This window comes from Antechinus flavipes, chromosome 5 (genome assembly GCF_016432865.1).
Source record: "Antechinus flavipes isolate AdamAnt ecotype Samford, QLD, Australia chromosome 5, AdamAnt_v2, whole genome shotgun sequence".
Taxonomy (NCBI): domain Eukaryota; kingdom Metazoa; phylum Chordata; class Mammalia; order Dasyuromorphia; family Dasyuridae; genus Antechinus; species Antechinus flavipes.
Window position 1 is genome coordinate 78,475,678 of NC_067402.1, and position 25,292 is coordinate 78,500,969.

General features: G+C 30.7%; 1 protein-coding gene across 2 annotated transcripts in view; it reads right to left on the reverse strand.

Moving 5' to 3' along the window:
- Positions 1–25,292, reverse strand: part of WDR37 (WD repeat domain 37) — a 108,282-nt gene that overhangs the window by 42,735 nt on the left and 40,255 nt on the right. For both annotated transcript variants that reach the window (XM_052000430.1, XM_052000429.1), the window contains exons 3-11: positions 24,137–24,233; positions 21,296–21,391; positions 20,838–20,902; positions 18,420–18,555; positions 15,393–15,464; positions 14,317–14,361; positions 8,080–8,156; positions 2,249–2,489; positions 1,239–1,380 (exon numbers count right to left, since the gene is read on the reverse strand). In XM_052000430.1, coding sequence (XP_051856390.1) covers positions 1,239–1,380; positions 2,249–2,489; positions 8,080–8,156; positions 14,317–14,361; positions 15,393–15,464; positions 18,420–18,555; positions 20,838–20,902; positions 21,296–21,391; positions 24,137–24,233 — 971 coding nt within the window. The remainder of the gene's footprint in view (positions 1–1,238; positions 1,381–2,248; positions 2,490–8,079; positions 8,157–14,316; positions 14,362–15,392; positions 15,465–18,419; positions 18,556–20,837; positions 20,903–21,295; positions 21,392–24,136; positions 24,234–25,292) is intronic.

Sequence of the window (25,292 nt, forward strand, 5' to 3'; positions counted from 1 at the left end):
ATATGTTTTAATTGCTCATATTTGCTACTACAGTGACTGGGTAATTAGTCAGTAGTGAATGAGAAGGAAGAAAGGGAAGAAAGGAAAAGACAAAAGGGAAAGGGAAAAGAGAAGGGGGAGGAGAAGGGGAAGAAGAAAGGAAAAGAGAAGGGGAAAGGGATGAGGAAAGGGAAGAAGAGGAAGATACACAGAACAAAAAATTCAGAATGGAATAGAAACAAGACAATTTTGTTATCACCTTAAATAAGGAAAAATGGTAACTGAAGTTCATGGTTTCCTTTTTTTATTCTTTGTATAATTAAATATTCATAGTTACAGATGATTAATAAGTTCATAAAAAAATTTTAGTAAAAATATAAAAGTCTTTGAAATGATAACTTTTCTAATAAAAGTTCTACAATTCTTTACACAGTGACTATATTTTTGACATTTCTGCAGCATTTTGGGATACATAATCCACTGCACAGAGAGGAAAAGTTAGTGCAAATAGTCATTAAGATGTACAAAGACAAAGCACAAATGTCAATATAAAAATCATGGGATGAATTTCAAAAGTGATCCTCTACTATGCTCTAATTTCTTTCTGTCAATATAGATTTGTAAAATGATTGCAAATGATACAAAAGAGAGTATGGTAATAAGGTCAGTTAGAATAATTAACAGAAATAAGAAATGAGGAGTCAAGATTTCACATGAGCATGACCTGGAATAAGATAGAACCATCTGGAACCATTATTGGTTCTAAAATCTTCAAAGTACTTTTATCAACCAATAAAGAAACACACTATCCACTTTCTCACAAAATGGTGGGCTCAAGATGCAAGATAAAATACACATAGTATCTATAAACAGTATGAAACTTTTTTTTTCCTGATTATACATGTCTGTCTTAAGGGATTTATTTCTTTTTTTTTTTTTTCAATGAGGAGATAAGAAGGAAAAAAGGTAGGTGGTGTTTTCTGGTAGGGTGACTGTAAGGGAATAAAATTGAAAAATAAAGAATATAAGTCTTTAAAAAGTATATTGCTTATATACTATTAAGCATTCCAGAAAAACATATACTCAATTTAATAATATATAAACTATAACTATTAATAAAAACAAGTTGAGTTAAATGTTAATGAACTACCTAATCCTTTGATTACTTATCTATTTAAAATCTGATGAAAAAAGTTAATGTTTACAAAGATGAAAAATAAATATTGAAAATCAGAATTTAGAAAGCACCTGTCACTTACTCTGTATGACCTTGAAAGACATTCACAGAATGGATTGAAGGATCTCTGAAATCCCAAAGGCGAAAAGTTGTATCACGAGATGATGTCACTACAAGACGCTGGGTAGGATGTGTACAACAATGTGTTAACTCTTGATCATGCCCTACAATTACAGATAAGAACATTTAGAAACAAAAAATCAAGATTTCTTATTTTCATGAATATATCTATAATAAAGCACTGATTAAAACAACAACACTATACTTCTAGAAAGGAAAAAAAAAAAAAAGAAAATCAATATGGAGATTTTATAAAGTGTTCTCCAATGAGAGGAATCAATTTAAGTGAAAATTAAAAATGAACAAGTCACTTTAATGAGTACTTTTCTAATAGAATCAAGGAGGCATTAGTCCTAGGACTAATGTTTCAATGAAATCTCAAATTAACTTTTTCAGACATGCATTCAAGTAGAAACTAGGAAGTGGCAATGTGTGCAGTATTTAATGTGACACAAATGCTTACTTTTAGGTTCAAGCTATTTAGATGAGCTTGTACAATAGTCCATCTATGTGAAACCTTCATTTTTTTAAGTCTCATCCCCAAGGTGACTGAACACATTCACATATTAAAAAATGTATTCTGTCAAGGGCTGAAAATAAAAAATGCAAGTGAACACAAGTTGATTACATCTGTTTTAGCACTGAAGAACTGACCTAAAAACATCCAAATGATATGAAGCTCTGGACACAATAAATATGATTAGATTAGGAAATACTTTCTCTTTACAATATTATAAAAATTTTCTGATTCACATTTTCAGATTAAGCTCTCAATAATATAATTTTCTATATTTTATAGGATCAGACATCGATTACTATTACAAGCTTCAGAAGCAACTTTAATAATACATACACATACATATATTCTTGAATGACTAAAACATACAAGATACATTAATTGCATTGGAAAAAACTCATTTGAAAGACGTGTCCTTTTTACCAAGGACACAATAAAAAATACTCAAAAAATACCTGTTAAAGAATGAACAAGTTCAGATGTCTCAACGTCATACAGGTTGGCTGTTCTATCCCATGAAGCTGTTACTGCTTGCTTTCCTCCAACCAACCAATCAGCTGCTATCACCACTCCTTGATGACTTTTAAGTGACGTTAGGGGAACCCTAATGGTAGGGCAATCACTGGAACCCTCTCCATCTCCATCTGCATCATCTTTATCTGAAAATTCCACTTCATCTTCTCCAGACATTTGTTGCTAAAAAACAAAAGCCATAAAAGGCAAAAAATTTGTCCTCATATAAAATACAGTTTGTAACTACATTTTAAACTTCTTTACTGTAAGACTCCTTAATTAAACTGTTTTTCTTCCTCGAAAACCAATTATGACTTCATTGATCCACTTGTCTAATCCAGAAAACCAAATAAATCAATGACAAAGATGCTACTATATCTTATTTGTGTGAACCAACGTTATGATAAATGGGAAGCAAAACAATTCTTCATTTTTCATAAGTTATAAACATTGACTTAAACACAAAATTCTCTTATAAAGGTACAATGTAAACAAAAAATTAACAGAAAATGAACAATCTACTATATAACATCAATATTAAATTTCCCATTTGTAAACAGATTGTTTCAAATACAAACTTTAAGCTATTCTTAGTTTAATATTTTCTACCTATTTAACCGTCCACCAACAATGTTGATCTTTTTCTTTTGTCTTAAAAAAAAAAAACTAAGGTAAAAATGAAAAGAACTTTATGAATTTCATGACTAAAATTTTGACTAAATAATTAACTTTATTCTAAACACTAAAATTTCCATCTAACAACAATCTCATAATTTTCTTTTGGAATGTCAGCAAAATAAATTCACAACAAGAGATAGATATTTTTCCAAACTAAGCACTAAGTCTTAAAAAAAAAAAAATTTCTACCGATTTAAATTATGATATGATACAAAGGAAATATCTTCAAAAATTTTAAAGTTTTCTACTTAACCGAAAATAGAATCATAAAAACTATACAGTTTTAAAACTGGAAAGAACAGAGTTAATTTAATTCAAAGCCCTTACTTTATAGATAAGATAAGGGAGCCATAAGAAATGAATTAACTTATTAAAGGTAGGTAGTTGTTCTTTGTTTCAAAGAAGACTAAACTGACATCACTATGTTAAAGTCAAGGTGGAGTGTGTCTAACTGTGGTTGATCAGACCACATGAGCTTGGAATCCTCTGCCACGGTAAGGCACAAAAAGTCCATATGAACATTTGGGTGGATTCTCTCACTGCACATCCCATGAGTTTCTTCTGAACTACTTCAATCCTGCTTTGCTCAGAGAGCACAACTTCTCTGATGTGGACACAACATGCTAGGCAGTTCTATGCTAGTGTCGCCCATATTATGCAATCAATTCTTAAGTTCTTAAGATCTTGAGAGCATCCTTGTGTTTCTTTTTCTAACCACCAAGTGAGGTTTTACCCCATGTGAGTTCTCCATAAAAGTCTTTTGGGCAAGCATACATTTAGCATTCAAACAATGGATTGGGCCAATGGAATTGCGGTTTGTGCAGTAGAGTTGGAATGCTTGGCACTTAATTCAAAAAAGGATCTTAGTGTTTCATATATTATCTTGTCAGTTAGCCAGTCAAATCATTCCTAAGACAATTCAAATGGAAACAATTCAGTTTTCTGGCATGACATTGATATACAATGATATCAGCACAATATCTCTATACTGACATCACTATGTCTCTATAGAGACTCTATACATCTTTGGTTTGGTAGTTAAACATCTCTATATACCCATCTTTCTTCGGAGCTGTGCAAACCTGAACTAGCTCTGGCAATGTATATGTCAACCTCATTATCAATGTGGACATCACTGGAAAATATACTGCCATAGCAAATGAACTTATCCACAGTATTCAGCCAAAATTAGCACAAGCAACAGAGAATTGCCACTTTTTATTGCATCTCAGTTTCAGAGATTACACTGAGTTCACAATCAACTGTGAATAAAACATTATACACCAATACTCCCTCCACTTTAACGACTTTGATGCTATCCTTACTGAAGGTATTTGACAACACAATTGAAAACATCATGCTTAAAAGCACAGGAGCAAGCACACAGCCTTGTTTCACTCCATTAGTGAGTGGGAAAGTGTGAAAACACTGTCCACTGTCCAGAACCCAAACAAACATGCTGTCATAAAAATTGATGTACAATACTGATCAAACTTTCTGGGTAACCAAATTTTGACATAATTTTCCATAAGCTAATAGTACCAAAGGAATTTCTTCTGGAATGGTCAGACAGCAAACACTATTAACCATTCCTTAGTACTTTCTACAACTACACTGGTTCTCAGGTAAATGACCTTCATCTGGGTACGAATCAGTCTATTAAGGATGATTCTGTGAAGAATCTTGCTAGCAATAACTAGACATATCACACTCTTCTAATTGTCCCAGGACAATCTATTTCTGTTACCTTTACAGAGATGGACAATGGAGGCATCGTTGCACTCTTGGGGCAAAACCTCCTTTTGCCATATATTCTGGAAAATTTCAGTCACCTTTTATATGAAGAATGGACCCACCCTCCTTTAAAATCTCAGTTGGAATAGAATTAGCACCAGGCATTTGCCAAATTCCAAAACTCTCCTTCAGTTAGAACTTCAGCTAGGGAGGGACTCATTTCCACCTGAAGTAAACAATCAATGGCTTCAGCATAGATTGATAATGGTCTGCTGAGAACACTATAACAGGTGTTCTCTCTAGGAACATGTCCTTATCACTAATCAATGTGACTCCATCAGCACTGAGTTGCTGAAATGCACCACAAATAGTCTTCAATGCATTATAAAAGCCCTTTGGATTGTTACTATCAGCATAAAACTGAAATTCATCCACTTTCCTCTGAGTCAAGAATCCTGCTTCTCTCTAAGTTTCACTTGTATTTTACTTTTGATGAATTTTGTTGCATGTGAATATTTAGCTTGGAGAGGAAAAGTCTATGATCACTTCAATAGTGCACCACACCTTGCCTTTATTATTCTTACATGGTATTATGTCTCTTCTCTTTACAAACAGTGTTTATTGTGAGGGTATATCCATTAAGTTTTATTATATCTAGGTAAAAGGAAGACAATGTAGACGATAAAGTAAGTTTTCAGTATAAGTGTCCCTGCTGTTGCTGTTTCCAATTCCATTCTTCCCAAGGACTCCCTTCCTTGTCTGGTAGTCAGTCAACTCTAGCATTAATTATTCAGAATTATAAGCTTGTCTTTTTTTGGCACATTGATGATCAAGGTTCCCAAGTATTCAACAAATTTTTCTTTGATCTCACCAGGGATTATCAGGATGGGAGCACAGGCACTGATGATGGTGGTATGGCATTTTCCTGAAAGTGGCAATCACACTGTCATGAGCTTGTCATTCATTCCTTTTGGTAGGCATATAAGCTTATTAGATTTGTTTTGATAACAAAACCTAAACCAGCTTCTCAGTACTCCCCTTCACTACAGCCACTCCAGAAAAACATGTGGCCAGCTCCAACTACAATCAGTTGGCCTTCATTTGCCAGCCTTGTTTCACTCAGAGCTGCTAGTTGGATGAAATACCTGATGAGTTCTCTTACCTCTGTCTGCCTAAACAAAGACTGTTCACCAGAGAGTGGCTGCTGTGCAAGCTACAGCTTCTTTCCTAGTAACAATTACTAATGCTGACATAGCACTCTGTTTCTTAAACACACAACATCTCCTCCTCTTTTCTCTCTCCCCTATGTATGTATGTATGCATGTCTATGGTGTATGTACGTATGTGTAAAAATCCATTTGAATCTAACAACCACCTTGTAGAAAACTACCATCATAATCCTGACTTTACAAATGAGAAAACTAGCCAGAGCTGTCTCACAGCCATGCTGCCCAAGCTTTGCATGAAAAATCCTCACTAAATACATTCAAAATGTATGGCAACTTTATATGGGCTGAGTAAATATGTGTGTAAGCATATTCAAACAAGAATATAGAAAGTTTTTCTATATGCCATATGTGATAGATATAATACTATATATATATATATATATATATATATATATATATATATACACACACACACACACACACACACACACACATATATATATATAATAAAGTTTTCATAAAAATACACATAAGCATGCATACACATATATCCTTAAGTAATTAGCAGCTGTAGATGATAGGACTCAAAATGACAGAGCCCACAGCCTAATGCCCACTCCATTCTTTTCCTTCTTAGACCTCAGTTTTACTGCATTATATATTCTCCCAAAGTCCCTAACAAAATCACATGCTATATATTACTTCATTGATTGATTTTTCTGATACTGGTATTCAGCATATATTTTATCAATAAAGTACTGGTAATTTGTGGCCACTTTAGTGAAAATGTTGTAGACTATACGTATCAATTTTTATTTCATCCATAATAATAACAAAAAAATCTCATGACTTCTCAGTCTTTGATTTCTTTCAGATCTATCACCTATGATACAAACAATACAAAATGTTTAAGACGCTAAATACTACATGAATATAATTACAACATTACACATAAAAAGTACTAAGTCAAATGAGATCTTGATCATTAAAGATGACTCAGCATAAATTCTATTTGACAACATTTTAAGCAGGTCAAGCTGCTATATATATTTAAATGTTATTAAAGCATAAGTCTTTAAAAAACAATTATTAAATTCTATAATGCCCTCTTCACTAAATTTCTACTCAGATGCATCATCATGACAAAAAGATATTCTAGTAAAGCACAAGCTTTGATAGGTCCTATCAAGTTTAAAATTCCTTAAGAACCAATCTAGTTAAGTCTGGAGAAGCTCATCACACAAAAGGTAGTCACCAAATGATAAATTATTTCATTCATAGCAATTTATGAAGATTACTTACTAGTATGGGCAGAGGAAAATGGAGGCAGTATCCATATCAATTAAATTTCTGAATCAATTCCTAAAGTAATTAAATAATATTGCAATAATGATACAATGTAACAATTTAGACTTTATTTCTCTTGAATTAGACCAAAATTCTGAATTTAGATGTAAGCTGCTCCTTTATATTCAATGCAAGTACAATGAAGAGAAAAATGAAATTCACTCAATATTAAAATGTTAAGCAAATTATGAATTTTTGCCATGTAATACAGCTAAGTTTCCTGATTCAACCACAGCTTTATATTTACCTTATAGTGAGTTGTACCTTGAAACATTAATAAATGCAAGCTCATTTAATTTCTACATAATTCACCTGCTAGCCATATGGCAATATTTACCTATAAAAGAATAAGATTACATTAATTTTACTTATGCTATTATTTTTCACTATTAAAAAATGTCCTACTTCTGAATTTAAAATATTACAACCCGTGTTCACAATTAAATTCCTTTGAGAATTTATTTGTTCTCTGAAAGAATAGTCTTCCAGAATGTGCTAATTTTCTAATATATAACAAAATCAATTCAAAATCAAAAAAAGATATATGCAATTTTCCTGAAAGAGACTTCAAAATCTTAAAAATTTGACAGTCATGGTCAAAATGTTTATCTTTAAATAATTAACTTGGATGTTCATTTTCACAACTCATTTAGCTTTCTCTGCTTGAAAAATTTAGATGACAAATAAGCACATAACAGTTATATATCAAATAATATATGACAATATATGATTAAAGTATTTATATAAAAAATGCAATAGGTTAGCCATAAGAGACATAAGCAACATATACACAAAACTAGAATTTATGACATAACTGAATTTTTCATTTAGGTAAAGGCACTTACACTAGTATCTGTAATAGGTTGAGGTGTAGGTAGCTGTACCATAAATCTCCAGATATGAGCTGTTTGGTCTCCAGATGCTACAAAGAATAAATCAGAAAAACGTATTTCTCAAAATACATACAACATCAAAAACGTTTCATGTTATTTTGGCTAAGCAACATGAGTTTGTATTGCTTTGTGATGTTGCTGGGAACAATAATCTACTATAAAAAGAGAAGAGTAAGAAAGACAAATAATTGTCATGAAAATATTTTCCCTTTCATTGAAGGGAAAATAAACATTAATTAATGTTCAAGGTCCACATGTATTTGTTACTATTAATTACTTCAGTCTAGAGTAAAATCTCATTATAGCAAAGTCTGCTTAATATGTATAATAACAATAATTAAGTGGCATGTACATAGTAATCTAAGATTTTCAAGCCATTTGACAAACTCATTTGATCTTCATAACCCAGGGAGGCAGATATTATTATTTTATCACCATTGACAGATCAAGAAACTGAAGCAGGCAAAGGTTATGAGATATACTGGGGTCACAGAGTAAGTCCCTGAAACAGGTTTCAAATTTGTAATTTATACAGGCTTTATAATATGTGTATGCATGTGTATACATATGGGTTTATATGTAAGATACACATACCAAAACTCATCTTCTCAAATAGGACATCTAAAAGAATAGTCTAGTGCAATAGTTTATTTGGGGAGTTTGTACATATTTATAGAAAAGCAATTCATTATCAAGTTTTTCATATAAGAAATAAAAATTTGAATTTAAAATGAAAACCACTTTTATAAATGCCCCCAAAGGTAACATTAACTACAATTTCTGAAATAGTTTAGTTATCAACCTTTTTATAAACCACCCTGAAACTACTACTTTACCTCTTCCACGGATGTTTTCACTATAAAAATATTATAATTTACTAAACTTAACAGCCATTTTACTACAATGGAGAAGGAATTTATATAAAAGTAATTTTATTAATGGTATATTAATTATGGTAAATTATGGTAAAAATGGTATATAATTAATGGTATATTTAAAAATATACCATCATATCTGCGCTTTTTATCTTGAATCAATGTCTCTACTGATAGGATCTGGAACAAAAGCTAATCAGATTTTACCAAACTACAAAAACACATGCAGGTCCAATGATATGCGGGGTATGTTCTTTGGGAAGCAACTTGGCAAATTATGGAAAGATATGCTGCTACAAGATTACCAAGTTATGAAAATCTGGTTATGTCAACCTAAGAAACAAAGATAAATATAAAATGGCCCCCAGATTGGAGAAAATAATAGAACAGCAAATAAAAGGTAGCAAGTAGTCCAGAGGGATAAGCTTAAGAGTCAGGTTCCGATCCATCTTCTGACATTTCCTAGCTCTGGGATCATGGGCAAGTTATTCAACACTCCATCTAAGCCTCAGTTTCCTCATCTAAAATGTGAATAACAATTCTAGTACCAACTACAAAAGGTTTTTAGGAAGCTCAAATCAGATAATGTATGCATACACTGAAATGCTATTTAAGTTAGTAATTATAATCATGCTACCTCATCATTTTCAACTAAGATCATATAAAAAAGGTTTCTTGGACAAGTTACTATCCTATTATTCCTTCATATGTGATATTCTATGAACTATTACAATGGTTTTTGTAGCTGAATAAAGTAAAATGATTGCCTTTCGTAGCTGAATAAAACAACTGGGTTTTGTAGTTGAATAAAAGCATAAAGATAAAAGCTCATCTTCTGTAGCCTCACTGAAAGCATCCTAAGTGCAACTCTTGTAGGAGATAAGATAGCAGGATTAATATGCTCCTCATCCTTTTCTTATATGATTTTCAGATCTTTGTATTTTGCAAGTTCTTCCTTCCAGTTTGGAGATTTTAAGTATTAGAATAGTAATGTATGTATATATTTTTTAAAACACTGTTTAAATTTTATAACAATGTTATATTGGGCAATTGTAGGCAACAGTTTAATTTCTGATAAAAATATAGTTTAAATATCACTTATTGTTTGAGTTGTGGAAAACATTTTGAGATATTTTTCAATTCCTGAAAAATAAGGAATTTTTCATATATGTACATTCACACACACATACACACGTTTTTAGCTGCATCATATTTTGCTAGGGCTGTATGAAAATTACTTTTGACAGGTGATATTGCCTTCTACCCTTCAGGAAAATGTCTATCTTCCTGTGGTTGTTACCATGGCAACAATCCCCAAATATACTATCTAAGAAAGTCCTCAAACATTTTTGCACTTTCTGTCAAAAAATGATTAAGAGAATGTATTCACTCATAACATAAGCTTTAGCAGATACCAAATTACTCTATCTTAATACAAATTGGTCAGTTAGTTGGGTTCATGTAAGTCTTTTGGAATTATAGTCTAAGAATTCCAATCTTTTTCAAAATAATTTGGGACTTTGGTGATTTTTTTAAACCTATTTCATTATTAGACATTATTTCTAGAACTTGTAACACTTGAAGATTTTCAATGATCTTTCTAGTAGAACTCCATAGCTAGAGTAGTAATCTCAAGGCACACAGAGGTCCCAATGTACATAACCCTGGTAAGAATTTCACTATTTTATAAAAGTCTCCCTCTATCACATCCTAGCCTCAGGTCATGGATGATGGATTTGATTTTGTGGGAGTTGGAAATGAAGATGATGATGCTTAGAATCAAAGATTTCTCAATCTATTCCTAAAGATTTACATACTAGTTCTATTAATATATGATTTTTGACCAATAACTGAGTAATCATACTTCTGGAGTAAATGAGCCATGTTTGTATTGATACTGCATGTTAGGGCTCATTCTAGAATTCAATAATTGCCTGCTGACCCATTTCACCATGATAAATGAATTACTAAACAAAAGGTCCAGAAGAAATATTAACCTACTTATTGAGAAAGCATGATCATCCAGTTGAAAAGAACACTGAATCTGCAATTACAGGTGACAAGAAACTTCATTTTATGTATGGTCAACTTACTTTATAGTGCTCACAATTGGCATAAGCAAATAGATGACCAGAGAAGCTAATTTCTACTACAGAAAACAAATTAAATATTGATTTATATGTATGTATATAAAATTATACATAAATGTTTATATAAATACATACGTGTGTGTGTGTGTGTGTGTGTGTGTGTGTGTGTGTGTATACATTCAAAAACCTAAAAATTACACATATAACTAGATCCTAATCCTCACAGACTTCAAGGTGAAGCTGGGCACAAATCAAATTAGCCAGCATTTATTAAACACATACTATATGCCAGGCATTATGCTAAATGACAACAAATAACTCTGATTTCAAGGAGATTAAAATCCAGTGTGGTAGACAACATTTAAATAATTATGTATAAAAGATTAAGCTATTAAGAGAATCAGAAAAGGCATTTTAGCTGTGGAATTTTAGCTTGAGTCATAAAAGAATCCAGGAAGTAGACAAGAAAAAGCAAAAAACTGGTATGGAAGAGAATCCAGTAAAAAAAAAAAAAAGAAAAAAGGCAAATGTCACTGAATCATAGTATGTGCAGGAGTGGAAAGTAAGAAGTCTGGAAAAGTAGGAATGGGCCAAATTGTGAAAGGTTTTAAAAGCTAAACATAGGAATTTATGTTTGATCCTTGGGATAACTGGAACTGAATGAATAGAAAGAATATGATATGGTCAAAACATACTTTAGGAAAATTACTTTTAAGTGGAAAGTGGGGAGACTTCTACAACAAGGAGATCAATCAGCAAATAATCACAATCATTATTGTCATATGCTATAGCAATGACAACTGCATGTCATGTCACATACAATAGTCCAGTCATAAAGTGATGAGGGCCTACTTTGGGGCTTTTGCAATATCAGAGAGGGGAGGTAGATGAGACATAAAGAAAAGGTAAAATTGACAGGATTTGGCAACAGTAAACAACTGCAACATAATTGTGAGCCTAGGTAACTAGAAAGAAGTGGGTACCCTTGAGAACAATAGGAAAAGTTAGAGAGAAGAAAGTTTAGGTGGGGGAAGATAATGAATTCAGTTTTTGATATGATGAATTTAAGGCATCTGTAGAACAATCAGTTTGAGAAGTACAATAAATCCCATCTTCTTAAACTATGGTTCACAGCCCTATAAAGAGCCTTATATATAAATCTGAGGGTTGCAAAATTATGATTACTAGTAAATATTTGATTTATATGCTATTTATACCTATATATGCCTGGGGTAATGGAAAAATTTCTCAGGTGAAAAGGGGCACAAGTAGAAAAAATTTAAGAAGCCCTGTAATAGAAAACTAGACCTGTGAGAGTAGAGAACATTAGAATCTGTATAAATAGATATGCAGATGATAAAAATTATGAAAAATATCATTAGAGATCAAGAAATAATAGTAGTTAAAGATTTATAGAGAATTTAGAAGTCTCATTTTATATCACAAATAATTTCTTCAAAAGTGTTCTACATGTAATGATTACTGGATAAAATCAAAAATCAATCTGACTACATTTTAACAGAAAAATAATTATTGCTAGCAGTCATTTCAGCATAAACTATCCATGTACAGTCAAATTACTGATAGTTAAAGAGTAGGGATCAAAAATCAATACAATTTTAAAAATCAGGATAAGTAGCTTCAACCTAATTTAAATAAAAGGCATTAATTTCATCTCTTTCAAATTTTAAAAAAATTGAAAACACACTATAAGAGATTAAGTTTACTATCATTTTCTATAAAATTTAAACAATTCATCATAATAGTCACTAAAAAGGGACAAAAAGAACCCAGAAAATAATTCAAGCCAACAACAACAACAACAACAAAAAATATTTAAAATTGTAAAGAGATCAAAAGCAATCAAGATTCAAAGCAATTTATTTGAAAATGAATGAAAATAAATGTATTACAACTTCACCAACAATAGGAAATAGATGAAAGGAAAATGTGCATATCTTCAAGGCTTGAAAAGTCTACTCTCAAGAACATTAAACAGATTTTAGAAATACAAATCAAATGTTGATGTCTTACCAAATGGGGGTGCAAATATAAAGAATGAAATAAAACTTTACTCTCAAGGAGTTTGTATTCTAATAGAGAGAAAAAATTATATTTATGCATATATTTAGCTTAAATAGAAAGGATAAAAACAAGAGAGAAAAGGATGAAGGGCATTAAAAAGTGGGAGGTATTTCTTAAAAAGAATATATCAACAGACCCAAATATAGAGGGATGGCTCCTCTAAGGAAGATTTATGAAGCATGGACAAAACTGCACAGGTCAAGAAGGCATGGAAAGATTGGGATCTAAATTAATGGAAGGGATACTGAAGTTGATGACACCATAGATCTTTATCATTATCAATTTTTTTGCATGTGTAAAATGCACAAAACTTAATAATTTGACACCTTCATGGAATGTATCAGAAAATTAATTTTGGAAAATTGTCAACTATCTTCCCTTTCTATTTTATTTATATATGGTATAAAAAGAGACAGTAATGATGGTAAAGAGCCAAAAGGACATTAAAGAGTTATACCAATTCTGTGTAGCTCCCAACATCTTTATTATATATAATCAGATTTAGCTAATTTGTATCTCAAAAACAAGAAGTTGCTTTCTTATGTATGATATGCTTAATTAAACAAGGAATACATTGATTTTGCTCCTTCCCAAATGCAATTAAGCAAAAAGACCTGCTACATAGTGGAAGAATTTTCATGTGTAAATGTTTCATGTAATCTAACTAGGAAAAGCAACAAAAATTAAGGCATTCTTCATCTGCAAAAATACTCTGTAGTTTATGAAACATTTTCACATACATTACCTCATTTGATTTTCACAATAAAAGTTAGGCAAGACTTTGCAGATAAAGAAACTAAGGTCCAGAGAGATGACATGCACACAATCACAAAACTAATAACTAGCTATCATTATACTATTATGTTAGAATAAAAATTTTCTTTCCAAATATACATTTATTTACCTTTCAACTTTATTACATAGAGCAGTTTAATGTTCATAAAATACCTACACAATGCTTTTAATGATATTGCTAATACTCAGTGAATATTTATTAATCGCATCAGTAATCAGTCAATCAATCAATAAGCATTTACTAAAATCATATTCATGTGCCAAAAGCCATGCTAGGTATTTAAGATACAAAAAGTAAGCATCATTATTAATATTTTTATGTAATAATTAAAAATCTCACATACCAGTAAGAGCTACTTGCTCAGAAGGATGAAATTTTATGGAATTTACTGCAAAAATAAAAGAAAACTAATTGTGATGGTAAGAAAATAACACAATATTTATCAGTTTAAAAAAATGTACAACATAAAGCATCCATTACTGTCAAGAGTTTTTTAAAAAAAGATATCAAGGAGTAAGTAAACTTTGGATATTTTACTTATTTAGAATGTTAAAAGCTTAAATTATAATTTACACAAATCATTTGCAGTTTTTTCTAAACAGAAACAAATGCATGAGACATAAAAATAGGTATCAAAAAAGCTTCCAGTAATGACACAGCAATACAAATATTTATAACCTCTCCCTAAGTCATTTTAGCAGCCAACAGAGGTGATTAATTGTCCTAACTTCTATTTCTTAAAAGTCTTTATGATGTAAGCCAGAGAGGAAAGAAAAATCAAACAAGTTTTTAAAATTATATTTTAAATAAATTATTTTTAATGGAAATTAAAATATTACAAACTGTAAAGAGCTGGAAAAATCCCCAAGCTACTGGTAGGTAATGGCATAAGAAGCACTATCACTAATACTTTAAAACTGTACTGATAACTTTATGAACTAGTGATGTCTAATAAAAAATTTTATTAATAAAAATTATTATAAAAAATTTTATAGCCTAACAAAAAATTTTATAGCTCAAAAGATTTTTGCTTATATAAAGTATGACAAAGACTACTAAGTTAACAATGTTTTATACTGGAATGATAAGAGATCTATAAATCCAGCTACACATAATAGAATGTGTTTCACCTTCCACAGACTAACTAATGTGAGTTCAAAGGAGAAATATGAAAAGCTATTAAAGGCCCTGAAAGTCTCTAACAAAAACAGGTTAGACACTATTACTGATCAAGGCAATATATAGAGCATTCCCCTTCCTCAGTATTTAACTTTTCTATAAAAATAAAGAGATAACAACAAATTATTGGCAAACAAGAATATTTTAATTCAATCACATAAATGGATAGTTTTATAAATCAAATCAAAACAAGAAAAATAAATTCTAACACTAAATAAGTCTATATCTACAGAGACTTACCTGACCCAACATGACCAGCATACTTGACAAGGCACTTCCCAGTTTCTATGCTCCATAACAAAGCTGTGTGATCTGAAAAGAAAAGGAAAGTTGCATCTGAACAATATTTATCATACAAAAAAAAAAAAAAGTCAAAGATTAATATTCTAACATAATAAAACCAAAAAACTCATATCAATAAAATATTTTTAACTATGACAACTACCAAAAATTCCATGTCCAAATATAGCATCCATTCTACTAGATGACTTGTTAAATCAGTCATAAAGCTGTTCCATTGAATTGTTCCTCAGTCGGGAAATTTTATATCTGCATTATCTTAGCTAACAGTGGAAATTTAATTTAATTGTAAAATTTAATTGTGGAATTAATAAATCTAATACCAATTATAAAATAACCCTATGAAGCTGATCTACCCTCAAAGGGAAATCAAAATCAAGTTAAATAATATTATAGTAAAACATTCCCTACAATTTACCTTTAAAAGACACTGATGTCTTCATAAGCTACCTTAAAAAATGATCAACAAGGAAGTACAATTTTTATTGTCTATTTGAGATATGCCCCCAAAAAGTAATTCAAACATCATATGCAAAAAGAATACAATGTAATATATATCTGAAAGGAAAAAACTTCAAATTAAGTGCCTTGTATGGGACAATTATTTTTTCTTTCTGAATGCCTAAATAGATAATTAACTGAATATGGCTTTTATCATTGTACTGCCATAGTCCATTCTTGATTAGATATTCTAATTCAAGACAAATTTTTCTTGGATTTAATAACTTTTCTATTTACATTTGAATATGAATATCTGATGGCCTTATAGTTAAAAGCATGTCAAACAAAATAATTAAAACGCTCTCTGAAAGATTGACTCTAAAGAAAATGGAAACTAGCTTTTCCAACCTGACCTGTGACTCAATCAATTCCTTACCTGCTCATATTCCAAATGTGGAATATATTAAAAAAAAATCTTAACTATAAAAAGTATTATTACTGAATGCAACAAACCTCTTGAATTTATACTTGATTTTTTTGGGGGGGAGGCTAAGGCAATTGGGGTTAAGTGACTTGCCCAGGGTCACACAGCTAGAATGTGTCAAGTGTCTGAGGCCAGATTTGAAATCAAGTCCTCCTGACTTCAGGGCTAGTGCTCTATCCACTGTGCTACCTAGCTGCCCCTATACTTGATTTTTAGAAAAATTTTACTAACAATTTCTAAAAATGTTCTTATCCAAAGTGGAATGGACTTAGTAAACTATCCTCTTTAAAAGCCTTCAAGCAAAGTCTAATTAACAACTTGTAAAATATGCTGTGGAGACAATTCTTTTTCCAGCATAGTTTGGACTTGATGGTCTCTAACTTTTCCTTCAAATGAGAAATTTTTCAAAATATTTGAACTTAGATCTTCCCCAAGGCAAAGAAAACTTTGTTTTGGTTTAAATTCTAGTTCCTGGATTCCAATGATCAAAAATCCTATTTATGTGAATGTAACAATTAACTAAGTAAAGCTGGTGATAATATCAATATGGATTTGAAAATATTATTGTCCCTAAGAGATCTGTCTGAAAATTACAAGGAGTTACAAAAAACTTACCATCATCTAAATTTTATAAGGCAATAAAAAATAAATAAAAATTTTAAAAACTTGTATATTATATGCTTAATAAGTAAAGTTGAATAGAAAATCAATATTAACACTTGAAAACACTAGAAACTCATTTATATAGGAAAGCTTCAGGATTGGCTAACCTGTAAGGACTGTCTAAAAATAAGAGAAAGGTTTAGGTTACTAAAATATCCAGTACAGATGACTTGGTCTACTATTTTCAGCAATCATGAGAAAAAGGCAGTGTGTCTCTTCGTACTTCATTCCACTATTTTGATTTCAGTCAAAGTCTGTCTCATTACTCCATCTCTTATTTCAATCTGACCTTTTGGCATATCACTTAAACTTCTTGGGGCCTTGAGATGGCTGACAGGATGATATCTAAAGTACTTAAATCCAGTATTGTGGCAGTCCAAGGAAATTTCAGAAATGATTTTATTTTCAGGAGGTAATTCCTTTATGGATAGAAAAAAAATTTTTTCAGCTAAAACTGTCTCCCCTTTGTTCTAACAAAAAGTGGCTTTCTATTGCTGTTTCCATGTTACCCTTGGAAACCAAAGTTGAAAGAACAATTATATTCAACAAGCTCAGTAAATGCTTTTTAATAATGGGTTACCTCCCTCTTAAATTTAAATGTGTTAATTAAAAACAGCAACTGAAAATCATACATTATTTTATAGATCTATATCCTTTGCTGAATGAAAAGAAAGGTAACCACTGCCTAAACCCTACTACTGTTATAATTTACTAGGGACCCTTCAAATTTTAGCATTCCCCTGACCTTGGTATCTTAATGTACACTTATTAAAAAATAATAAAGCAAATTCCATAAACAAAATTCTACTGAGAAACTAAAGATGAATATGCTCCTACAACAAGAATGTTTTAATCATAAATAATAGTAAGGGAGAATAATCAGAGAAACATTCCCCTAAAGGATGGATTAAAAAAGGGCAGTAAATAAAGCTCAAAAAATCTTAGCTCCATTTCAAAGTTAAATATAATGATAGGTAAAAAAGGATTGAAATTATATAAAACACTTTCAATTTAGAAGAGATATAGTTTAAAGAACTCCAGTACTCAAGAAAAAATGAAATATTTTGCTTATCAATATATTTTAGATAATCAGAAATTAGGACAAGAAGTCTTAAAAAAAATAAAAGCACCAAAAAATTAGACAATGTCATCCTGACATCAGCTGCTTAATTCACTGGGGTTTATAATGTGATATACTCAAACTTCAAACATAAATCACTTTTAGGGTTTATAATTAATAAATATTTCAACTGAATCATTTTATTTCACTCATCACCACCATATCAGCAATATGTCAGTTATCGCAGTTAATGTTTCCAAAAACTAAAGTTGAATCATTTTTTTTTTTGTTTTTTGTTTTTAAATCTTTCAAAGTTTACCAGCAGAAGCGGTCCCCAACACCACCGGCTGTGTCCTTGTAACACTCACATCCCAGATTCCATCCCTGTGGCCAACATATTCCTTCACTAGTTGGCAAATTGCCCTTGATGTTGTAGTTTTAAAACTGGAAACAATCTAAAACAATAAAGAAAATAATAACAATTCATTTGACTGCAATCAATAATTTTTTAAGTAAACTAGCAAAAGAGAAGTTTAAAAATCCCCAATTTTTTTTCAAACTGTGAAAAGATTATTTTATGCATTAATGGAATTTGACTAAAGTACATATTCAAACCAAGAACTTGAAATTACTTAAAAACAAAATAATCTTCCTACTCTATGCCAGTATTAATAAGCAAGTCCCAGCCATGAGTTTTGGTATTTTTAATTTTTTTTTCCCTCCTCTAGTTGTTACTATAAGAGAAAATTGTAAAAAAAGAAAAAATTTAAATCATGTCAAGCCATAAAACATGTATGAGTTTCTTCATCATTTTAAAATAAAGGGATAAGTATTGGGGATGGAGGGAGAAGGCGGGGAGGAAGGGCTCTCTTTCTCCTTTCCAAAAAAGAATAGAGTAAATTACAAATTATGGAAGGCTAAAAAGGAATTTTCATATTTACTTAAAGCTGGTCCCACAATTTCATTGGTATAAGGAGTTCTGGGTGAAAAATTCTTTATACCAATGTACATCAATAACTTCTCTGCAATCGGTTGTCTTAAGACAGTTGCCTAAAGAACTAAAAAGTCAAGGAACTCCTCCAGGGATACACAATGTATGTGTCAGAGGTTAAACAAACACAGACCTTCCAGACTCTTAAGGTCATTTCTCTATACATTATATGACATTTCCTCTCCAAATTCTAGCACATACATACATTTTTAATCTAGACACTTAATATAATAACTAAAATAATTTGCCAGATTAGTTAACATAAGAAAATATCAAAATCAGTATGATCGTAGTATTTTGAGTTAGCATACTTTAATATCAGTTTTAAACAATCAAACAGAATTGAAATGCCTTATTTTATCAATTAATGTCCCTTTCAAAAAACAAAAACCACAAACTGGCCAGAAACAATTTAATTACTTTTTTGGGAAATTTAGAGAGAAATCTATAGAAAACTCTAACACATGTTTGGGCTTTTTAAAATGACCTAAAACAAAAGGAATATTGAGATATCCTTAACACTTTATTTATTTTACTTGGCTTTATTCATTTATTATTTTATTTTATTTTTACTTTGAGGTTTTTTTAAGCCAAGGGAAAAGAGGTTTAAAAAAAACAACTATCTAGTAATTCTACAATGTTAGAAGAAACTCAACCACAATGTTGGACTTTGCTTCCCCCCTCCCTGTTTTTGGTCAGCAAAAAGTAATTAAATGTGTTAAATGTGGAGTCTTTATTTTCTCTAAGTTCTACATAGCACCTGGCAGAATAAAACATAAACATGAGACTCAAGACATTATTGCGCTAGGAATAAAATATGATTTACCAAACATACAAAAGTGCCATTTTTGATATAAGGGTAATATTTCTCTCTCAAAAAATCCAAATCTACATCAATTATCTCTGGTTATATATAAGGGAGAAAAAACAACACTGAATTGTACCAGCACTATCAGTTCTATCCATTTTCACAGAGCCTTAAACCAAGCTAATTAACATTAAAACTTGAGGCTTAATTAATTTTTTTCTATTATATAATATATTGCTTTATTAAAGACTTATTTTGCAAATATCTACCATATGTAATAAATGTTAAACTACCTTTAAAAGTTTCCTTAGAAAAATAACTAAATTACTTTCAATTTAATATTTTCTATTTAGAATATTCTCAAATACTCAAAAGTGATCTCATCAGTATGGGTTGATTGTTTCTTCCAATGATGTAGATGACAACCCAGCCATGCAATCCCACCTTGTGCAACTTTTGTCCACAACCTCCTATTAAGTTCACTACAATGGAGGATGGGGTGGAAGGATGCTGGTGTCACCTCTAATGTGTGCGAGTATTTCCTTTTTTTCTCCTCACAATACAAAGATATCATGGCTGTCTATACCTTTGGTATTTTCAAAAATATTTATTGCCTTCTCTATAGAAAGACAAAAAACTTCAGACTCTGTGTATTGATCCTTCAACACCCTTTCTGTTGTGTTGCCTACAGCATGGAATTTTTCTCTATAAACTTCATTCAATCTGCCAAGTTCTCTCATCTTTGTTTTCCTTGGTGCTGTTTGTATTTTCACTATCAACATAATCAAGACTGTGATGGTAAGATTCCAAATGTGATGACTTAACTATTCTTGATGGTTGGAAAAGCATACAAAATAAAAACAATACACATATTTTAAATATTGCATTATTAGTTCAAGAACAAATACTAATATGGAATACAATGGAGTCTTGCCTACCTTACTAGTAGAAGCTTTGTAAGTGGTCTTTAATTTCTGAGAAAGCTGACTGGTACTATGACTGGCTGTTGAAATTTAAAAAAAAAAAGACATTTAAAAAAAAACCATAGACGTATAGAATTTTAGTGACAAAAGTTACTATAAATATCATCTAATCCAGCTGTTTCATTTTATATATCAGAAAACTGAGCTCCAAAAAGATTAAGTGATGTATCCTCAATCAGACAGCTACAGAATTAGAACTGGAATCCAGGTTTCATTACTCCCAGTCTAGTGTTCTTTCCAATAAATCTTTCTTTCCCATTAAATTGAAATGGATATTTGATGATTACTTGACTGCAAAAGTATAAATGAATCAATTTCTATTATTAAATTCTAAGTCTAGCACAATGTGTAAATTGTTTAAGAAAGAGGAAACAAGTTTTAAATAAATGCTTTTTATTGACATTTAACCTTACCTTTTGTTTTCAGCTGACCCTTACTCAGTTCTGCCCCATCAATTGTTTGTCCTTCAGCAGCAAGACGCTCATTGAGGGTATCAATTTCTCTACGCACTAAGAATTTCAAAAAAACAAATTAAAAATATACAAATTTCATGAAATTTTAATTTCATAACTCAAGCACTTGAAATAAAGATCTGATATTCTCCAAATATTTTAAGAAATGTATAACTATATTCTAATGTACCAAGAACAATTAAAGCTCTAAATTGGTCAACCACATAGTCAATTATTATCAAGATAAAACTATAAGTTCCATTTTCAACCAATAAAAATAATTTTTAAAAACTTTTCATTCTGTATACTTGTTACTCAAAAAACCGATAATAAATATAAACAGTTTTGTTAACAACAACAAAAGAAAAACCTGAAGATTCATATAAAAAATCCACAACTAACAAATCAAAAATATATATATATGTATACATACACACACATACACACACACACACACACACACACACACACACACACACACACATATATATATAAACTGCCTACCATGTGCAAAGTAGTTAAATAGAAGAAATGAGCAGCACAAAGAAATGGAAAACACAGTCCCTATCTTCAAGCAGTTTACAATCTAGTTGGGAAGATAAACTATAAAAAGATAAAAAGATACTTAACTATACAGAATTGTCTTTGAACAAGTCTTTGATTAAATGTATGGTATTGAAAAGTGTCACAATAGAAGGAAGTGGAAAAGATTGTTACTGATTTCATAAAAGACGATGAAGATTTGATATTGGGCACTAGTAACAAATAACTAATTAGGAGGGGTAAGGACCACTGGGGAGGGGAAGGGAGGTGCTATAGAGTTATTTCAAGTGATGTGAAAATTTATATTATAAGCTCCTTGAAAACATGAAGTATATTTTGCCTTTCTTTATATCTTTGCCACTAAACACAGTACCTGGCACATAGTAGACACTTAATAAATGCTAGATGACTAAAAATCCATATGCACACCAAATGTTATAATTATTCTTTATCCAACTTCCGCAAAATATAAAAAGTGAATAATGGATTTTGTCCACGGTACTGTATTATTCTTTGCACTGAAATCTAAAAACCAAAACAAGATGATGTTAAAATAGATCTAAGACTAAAATGTTCACTACTCCAAACACACTTTCAATCTGGAAGCTGCAAAACAGTATCAGCCATTTGAACAAATGACTCCATATAAGCATCTTTGTACTTTTTGTAAGTTAATATATATTTTACAAGTAAATATTAATATTTTTCAATTATAGAGATACTGTTAAGATTTATAAAATATTAATTTGCTAAAAAAAAAAAAAGTAATACTGAATTCATAGTAATATTGTCATCCTATACTTTCAAATTACAAAAACTAATATTTATATTACTCTTTAAGCTTGGCAAAGTACTGTCTAAGTAAATCTTATGCTAGCCCCAAAAGATTGGCACTACAGAAGTTATTACCCCCATTTTACAAATGAAACAAGTGAAGCAGTAGAGAAAAAGAAAGTGACTTGCCTACAGGAAAGCAACTTGGAGGCAACAGCAAGGTGCTCTTTACCTACCTAGCACTATCTCTATCACTGTATATCTTGGAGTATGCATAGATTTCCCTACTGCTTATGCTTCCAAAAGTCTTTGTGTCTATACTATTATAAGTAGTGCCATGTAAGTTCCCATAACATCTGTTGATATTAAAATGTAAGTAATAGTAGTGAGAAGTTCAAGTTAAAAAGATGTAAAATGTTCCAGACCTTCTAACTACCTTCTATTATATTCCATTCATGCTTACAGTCAGATCCAAGCAACCTACATTTGAAAGTTTCTAGAGCGATTAACATGTTTGTATAAATTCTTGACAAATATTTCTAATATAATCTTCATGTACAATTTCAAAACCTAAGATTGAAGAATGCAATTTAACAGTCCTATGAGAATATAAGCAATTTTATCAAGTGACCTGACAATTTACTCAATCAATTTATTTCAAAACTTTGAAATGCCAGAGAAACTACGTTTTTCTCATATTTGGAGTTTTAATTTCACTTATTTTGGCCATAGTGGGAAAAGGTGGTTGTTAGTCTCACATGGGCTTGGCATCCAAATTATCCTTTCAGAATAAATATTCCAATACAAAAGGAGTTAATTCTGTTCAATGAAGTGACAATGTTTGTACACTAGAAGAGAAATCTTCTTCAACAAGCTCAGCACTCCTGAAAACTATTTTTTTTTTTTTTAATAACAGTGTTCTATTGATTTAGCTTCAACTTAACAGACACAGTCTTTGTATTCCCGGAACCCAGCATAGTACCTAGTATATAGCACATAGTTAATAAATGTTCACCAGACTGAACTGAATTCTGGTGCCAAAAGGAAGGATTACTATGAATTATTGTTTTAAAAAAAAATGGGAAGATTTGTACAAAGTAATGCTGAGGGAAGAAAGGAGAGCCTATAATAATATTCACAATGACAACAATAAATAAAATCAACATGTACAGGAAACAAAAAACTGGTCCAAACACAATGATGATGTTTAGAGAGTTAAAAACCATCTTTCCAGTTTAAACATAAACTTTGTTCTGGAAATTTCCTTTGTTAAGGGGCTTTTTGTTTATGTGCTTTAGAGAAGCATCTATTGTTTTAAAATAAAATATATTAATTTTTTTTAACTTTTAAAGAAAAAAATCAAAAGCATTGTTTCATACCATTGTTTTCATTCTACAGTATATTCAACTCCCAAGCAGACCATTTTCTCAAATTATGAAGACAAATAAACCGAATATAAAAGTTACATAAAAATAAAATACTTACATTCCAAATTTTCAATATAAAGATTTTCAAACTCTCTTTCTATTTGACCAAAAAGCTCCAGAAGTGTGTTCCGAACTGAAGAGGGGAGTTTAGAATCCTAGCAAAAAAAACAATAATTATTATTCATTACTCTGTAGACAAAATTTAAAAATATTACTAGTAAAATGAACTTTCATAATTTATTCTGAAAAGTCTCCTAGTCTTTATAATACCTGCTCCCAACAGAGGTCTAGAATCTCTCACTAAAAATTAATTCAGAGCTATAAACATATAGAAAGGGATAAAACTGATAAATGTTATGAAGTAATGATACATCTTAATAAAATATGAATTTATGTTGAGGTATATAAAGAAAACATTGTATCCAAATAAAAATACAAATGAATAGTCATTTTTTTTCCATCTGAAATTATGCTATGCAATATTGTAAAAGACTTTAATTGCCATCAGCACGTAACACATAAGCAATGGAGAAAAGGTATATACAGATTTCTAATTAAGCTTCTCAGGTCACAGAATTATAGAACTTCAGGGATGGGAAGGAACTCAAAGGCTATCTAAACTAAACTCTATGTGAAGTCTACAATATATTGGTCAAAGGGCTCATCTCATGATATCTCTGGTGAGCATAAGCACTCTCCCTTCCACAGCTGCCCACTTCACATTGGGATAGCATTATTTTTAAAGCTCAAAGAAGAGATAATCAAATATTAACTTCATCCTTTATGACAGTGATAGCAAGGGCAGAATATTGTGTATAATACCAGAGACTACAGATGATGCTTTAATTGTTTTTCTTTGATTAGATGGAGGATTCAAATTGGAAAAAAAGAGAGGCAGAAAAAGAAAGATGGATGACTATGATAAAAGATATACCAATAAAACACTTTGCAAATTATTTATCTCTTTAAATTTGATTTTGGGGGTATAGCAATTTGCAAGACATTTTATTGAAATATCTATAGGACTTAAAACTGTAGTAAGGCTAGAGTATTAAATTATAATATTTTTTGAAGTAAAATTTAGAAATAAGTTTCTTGTTCAAAGCTGACATATATAATAAAAGTATTTTAACAGTGGTTCATTAAATATTTAATGAAGATATTTTTTAAAAGTTTGTAAAAGCAGTCATTCTTTTTTAAACTGAACTATGTTC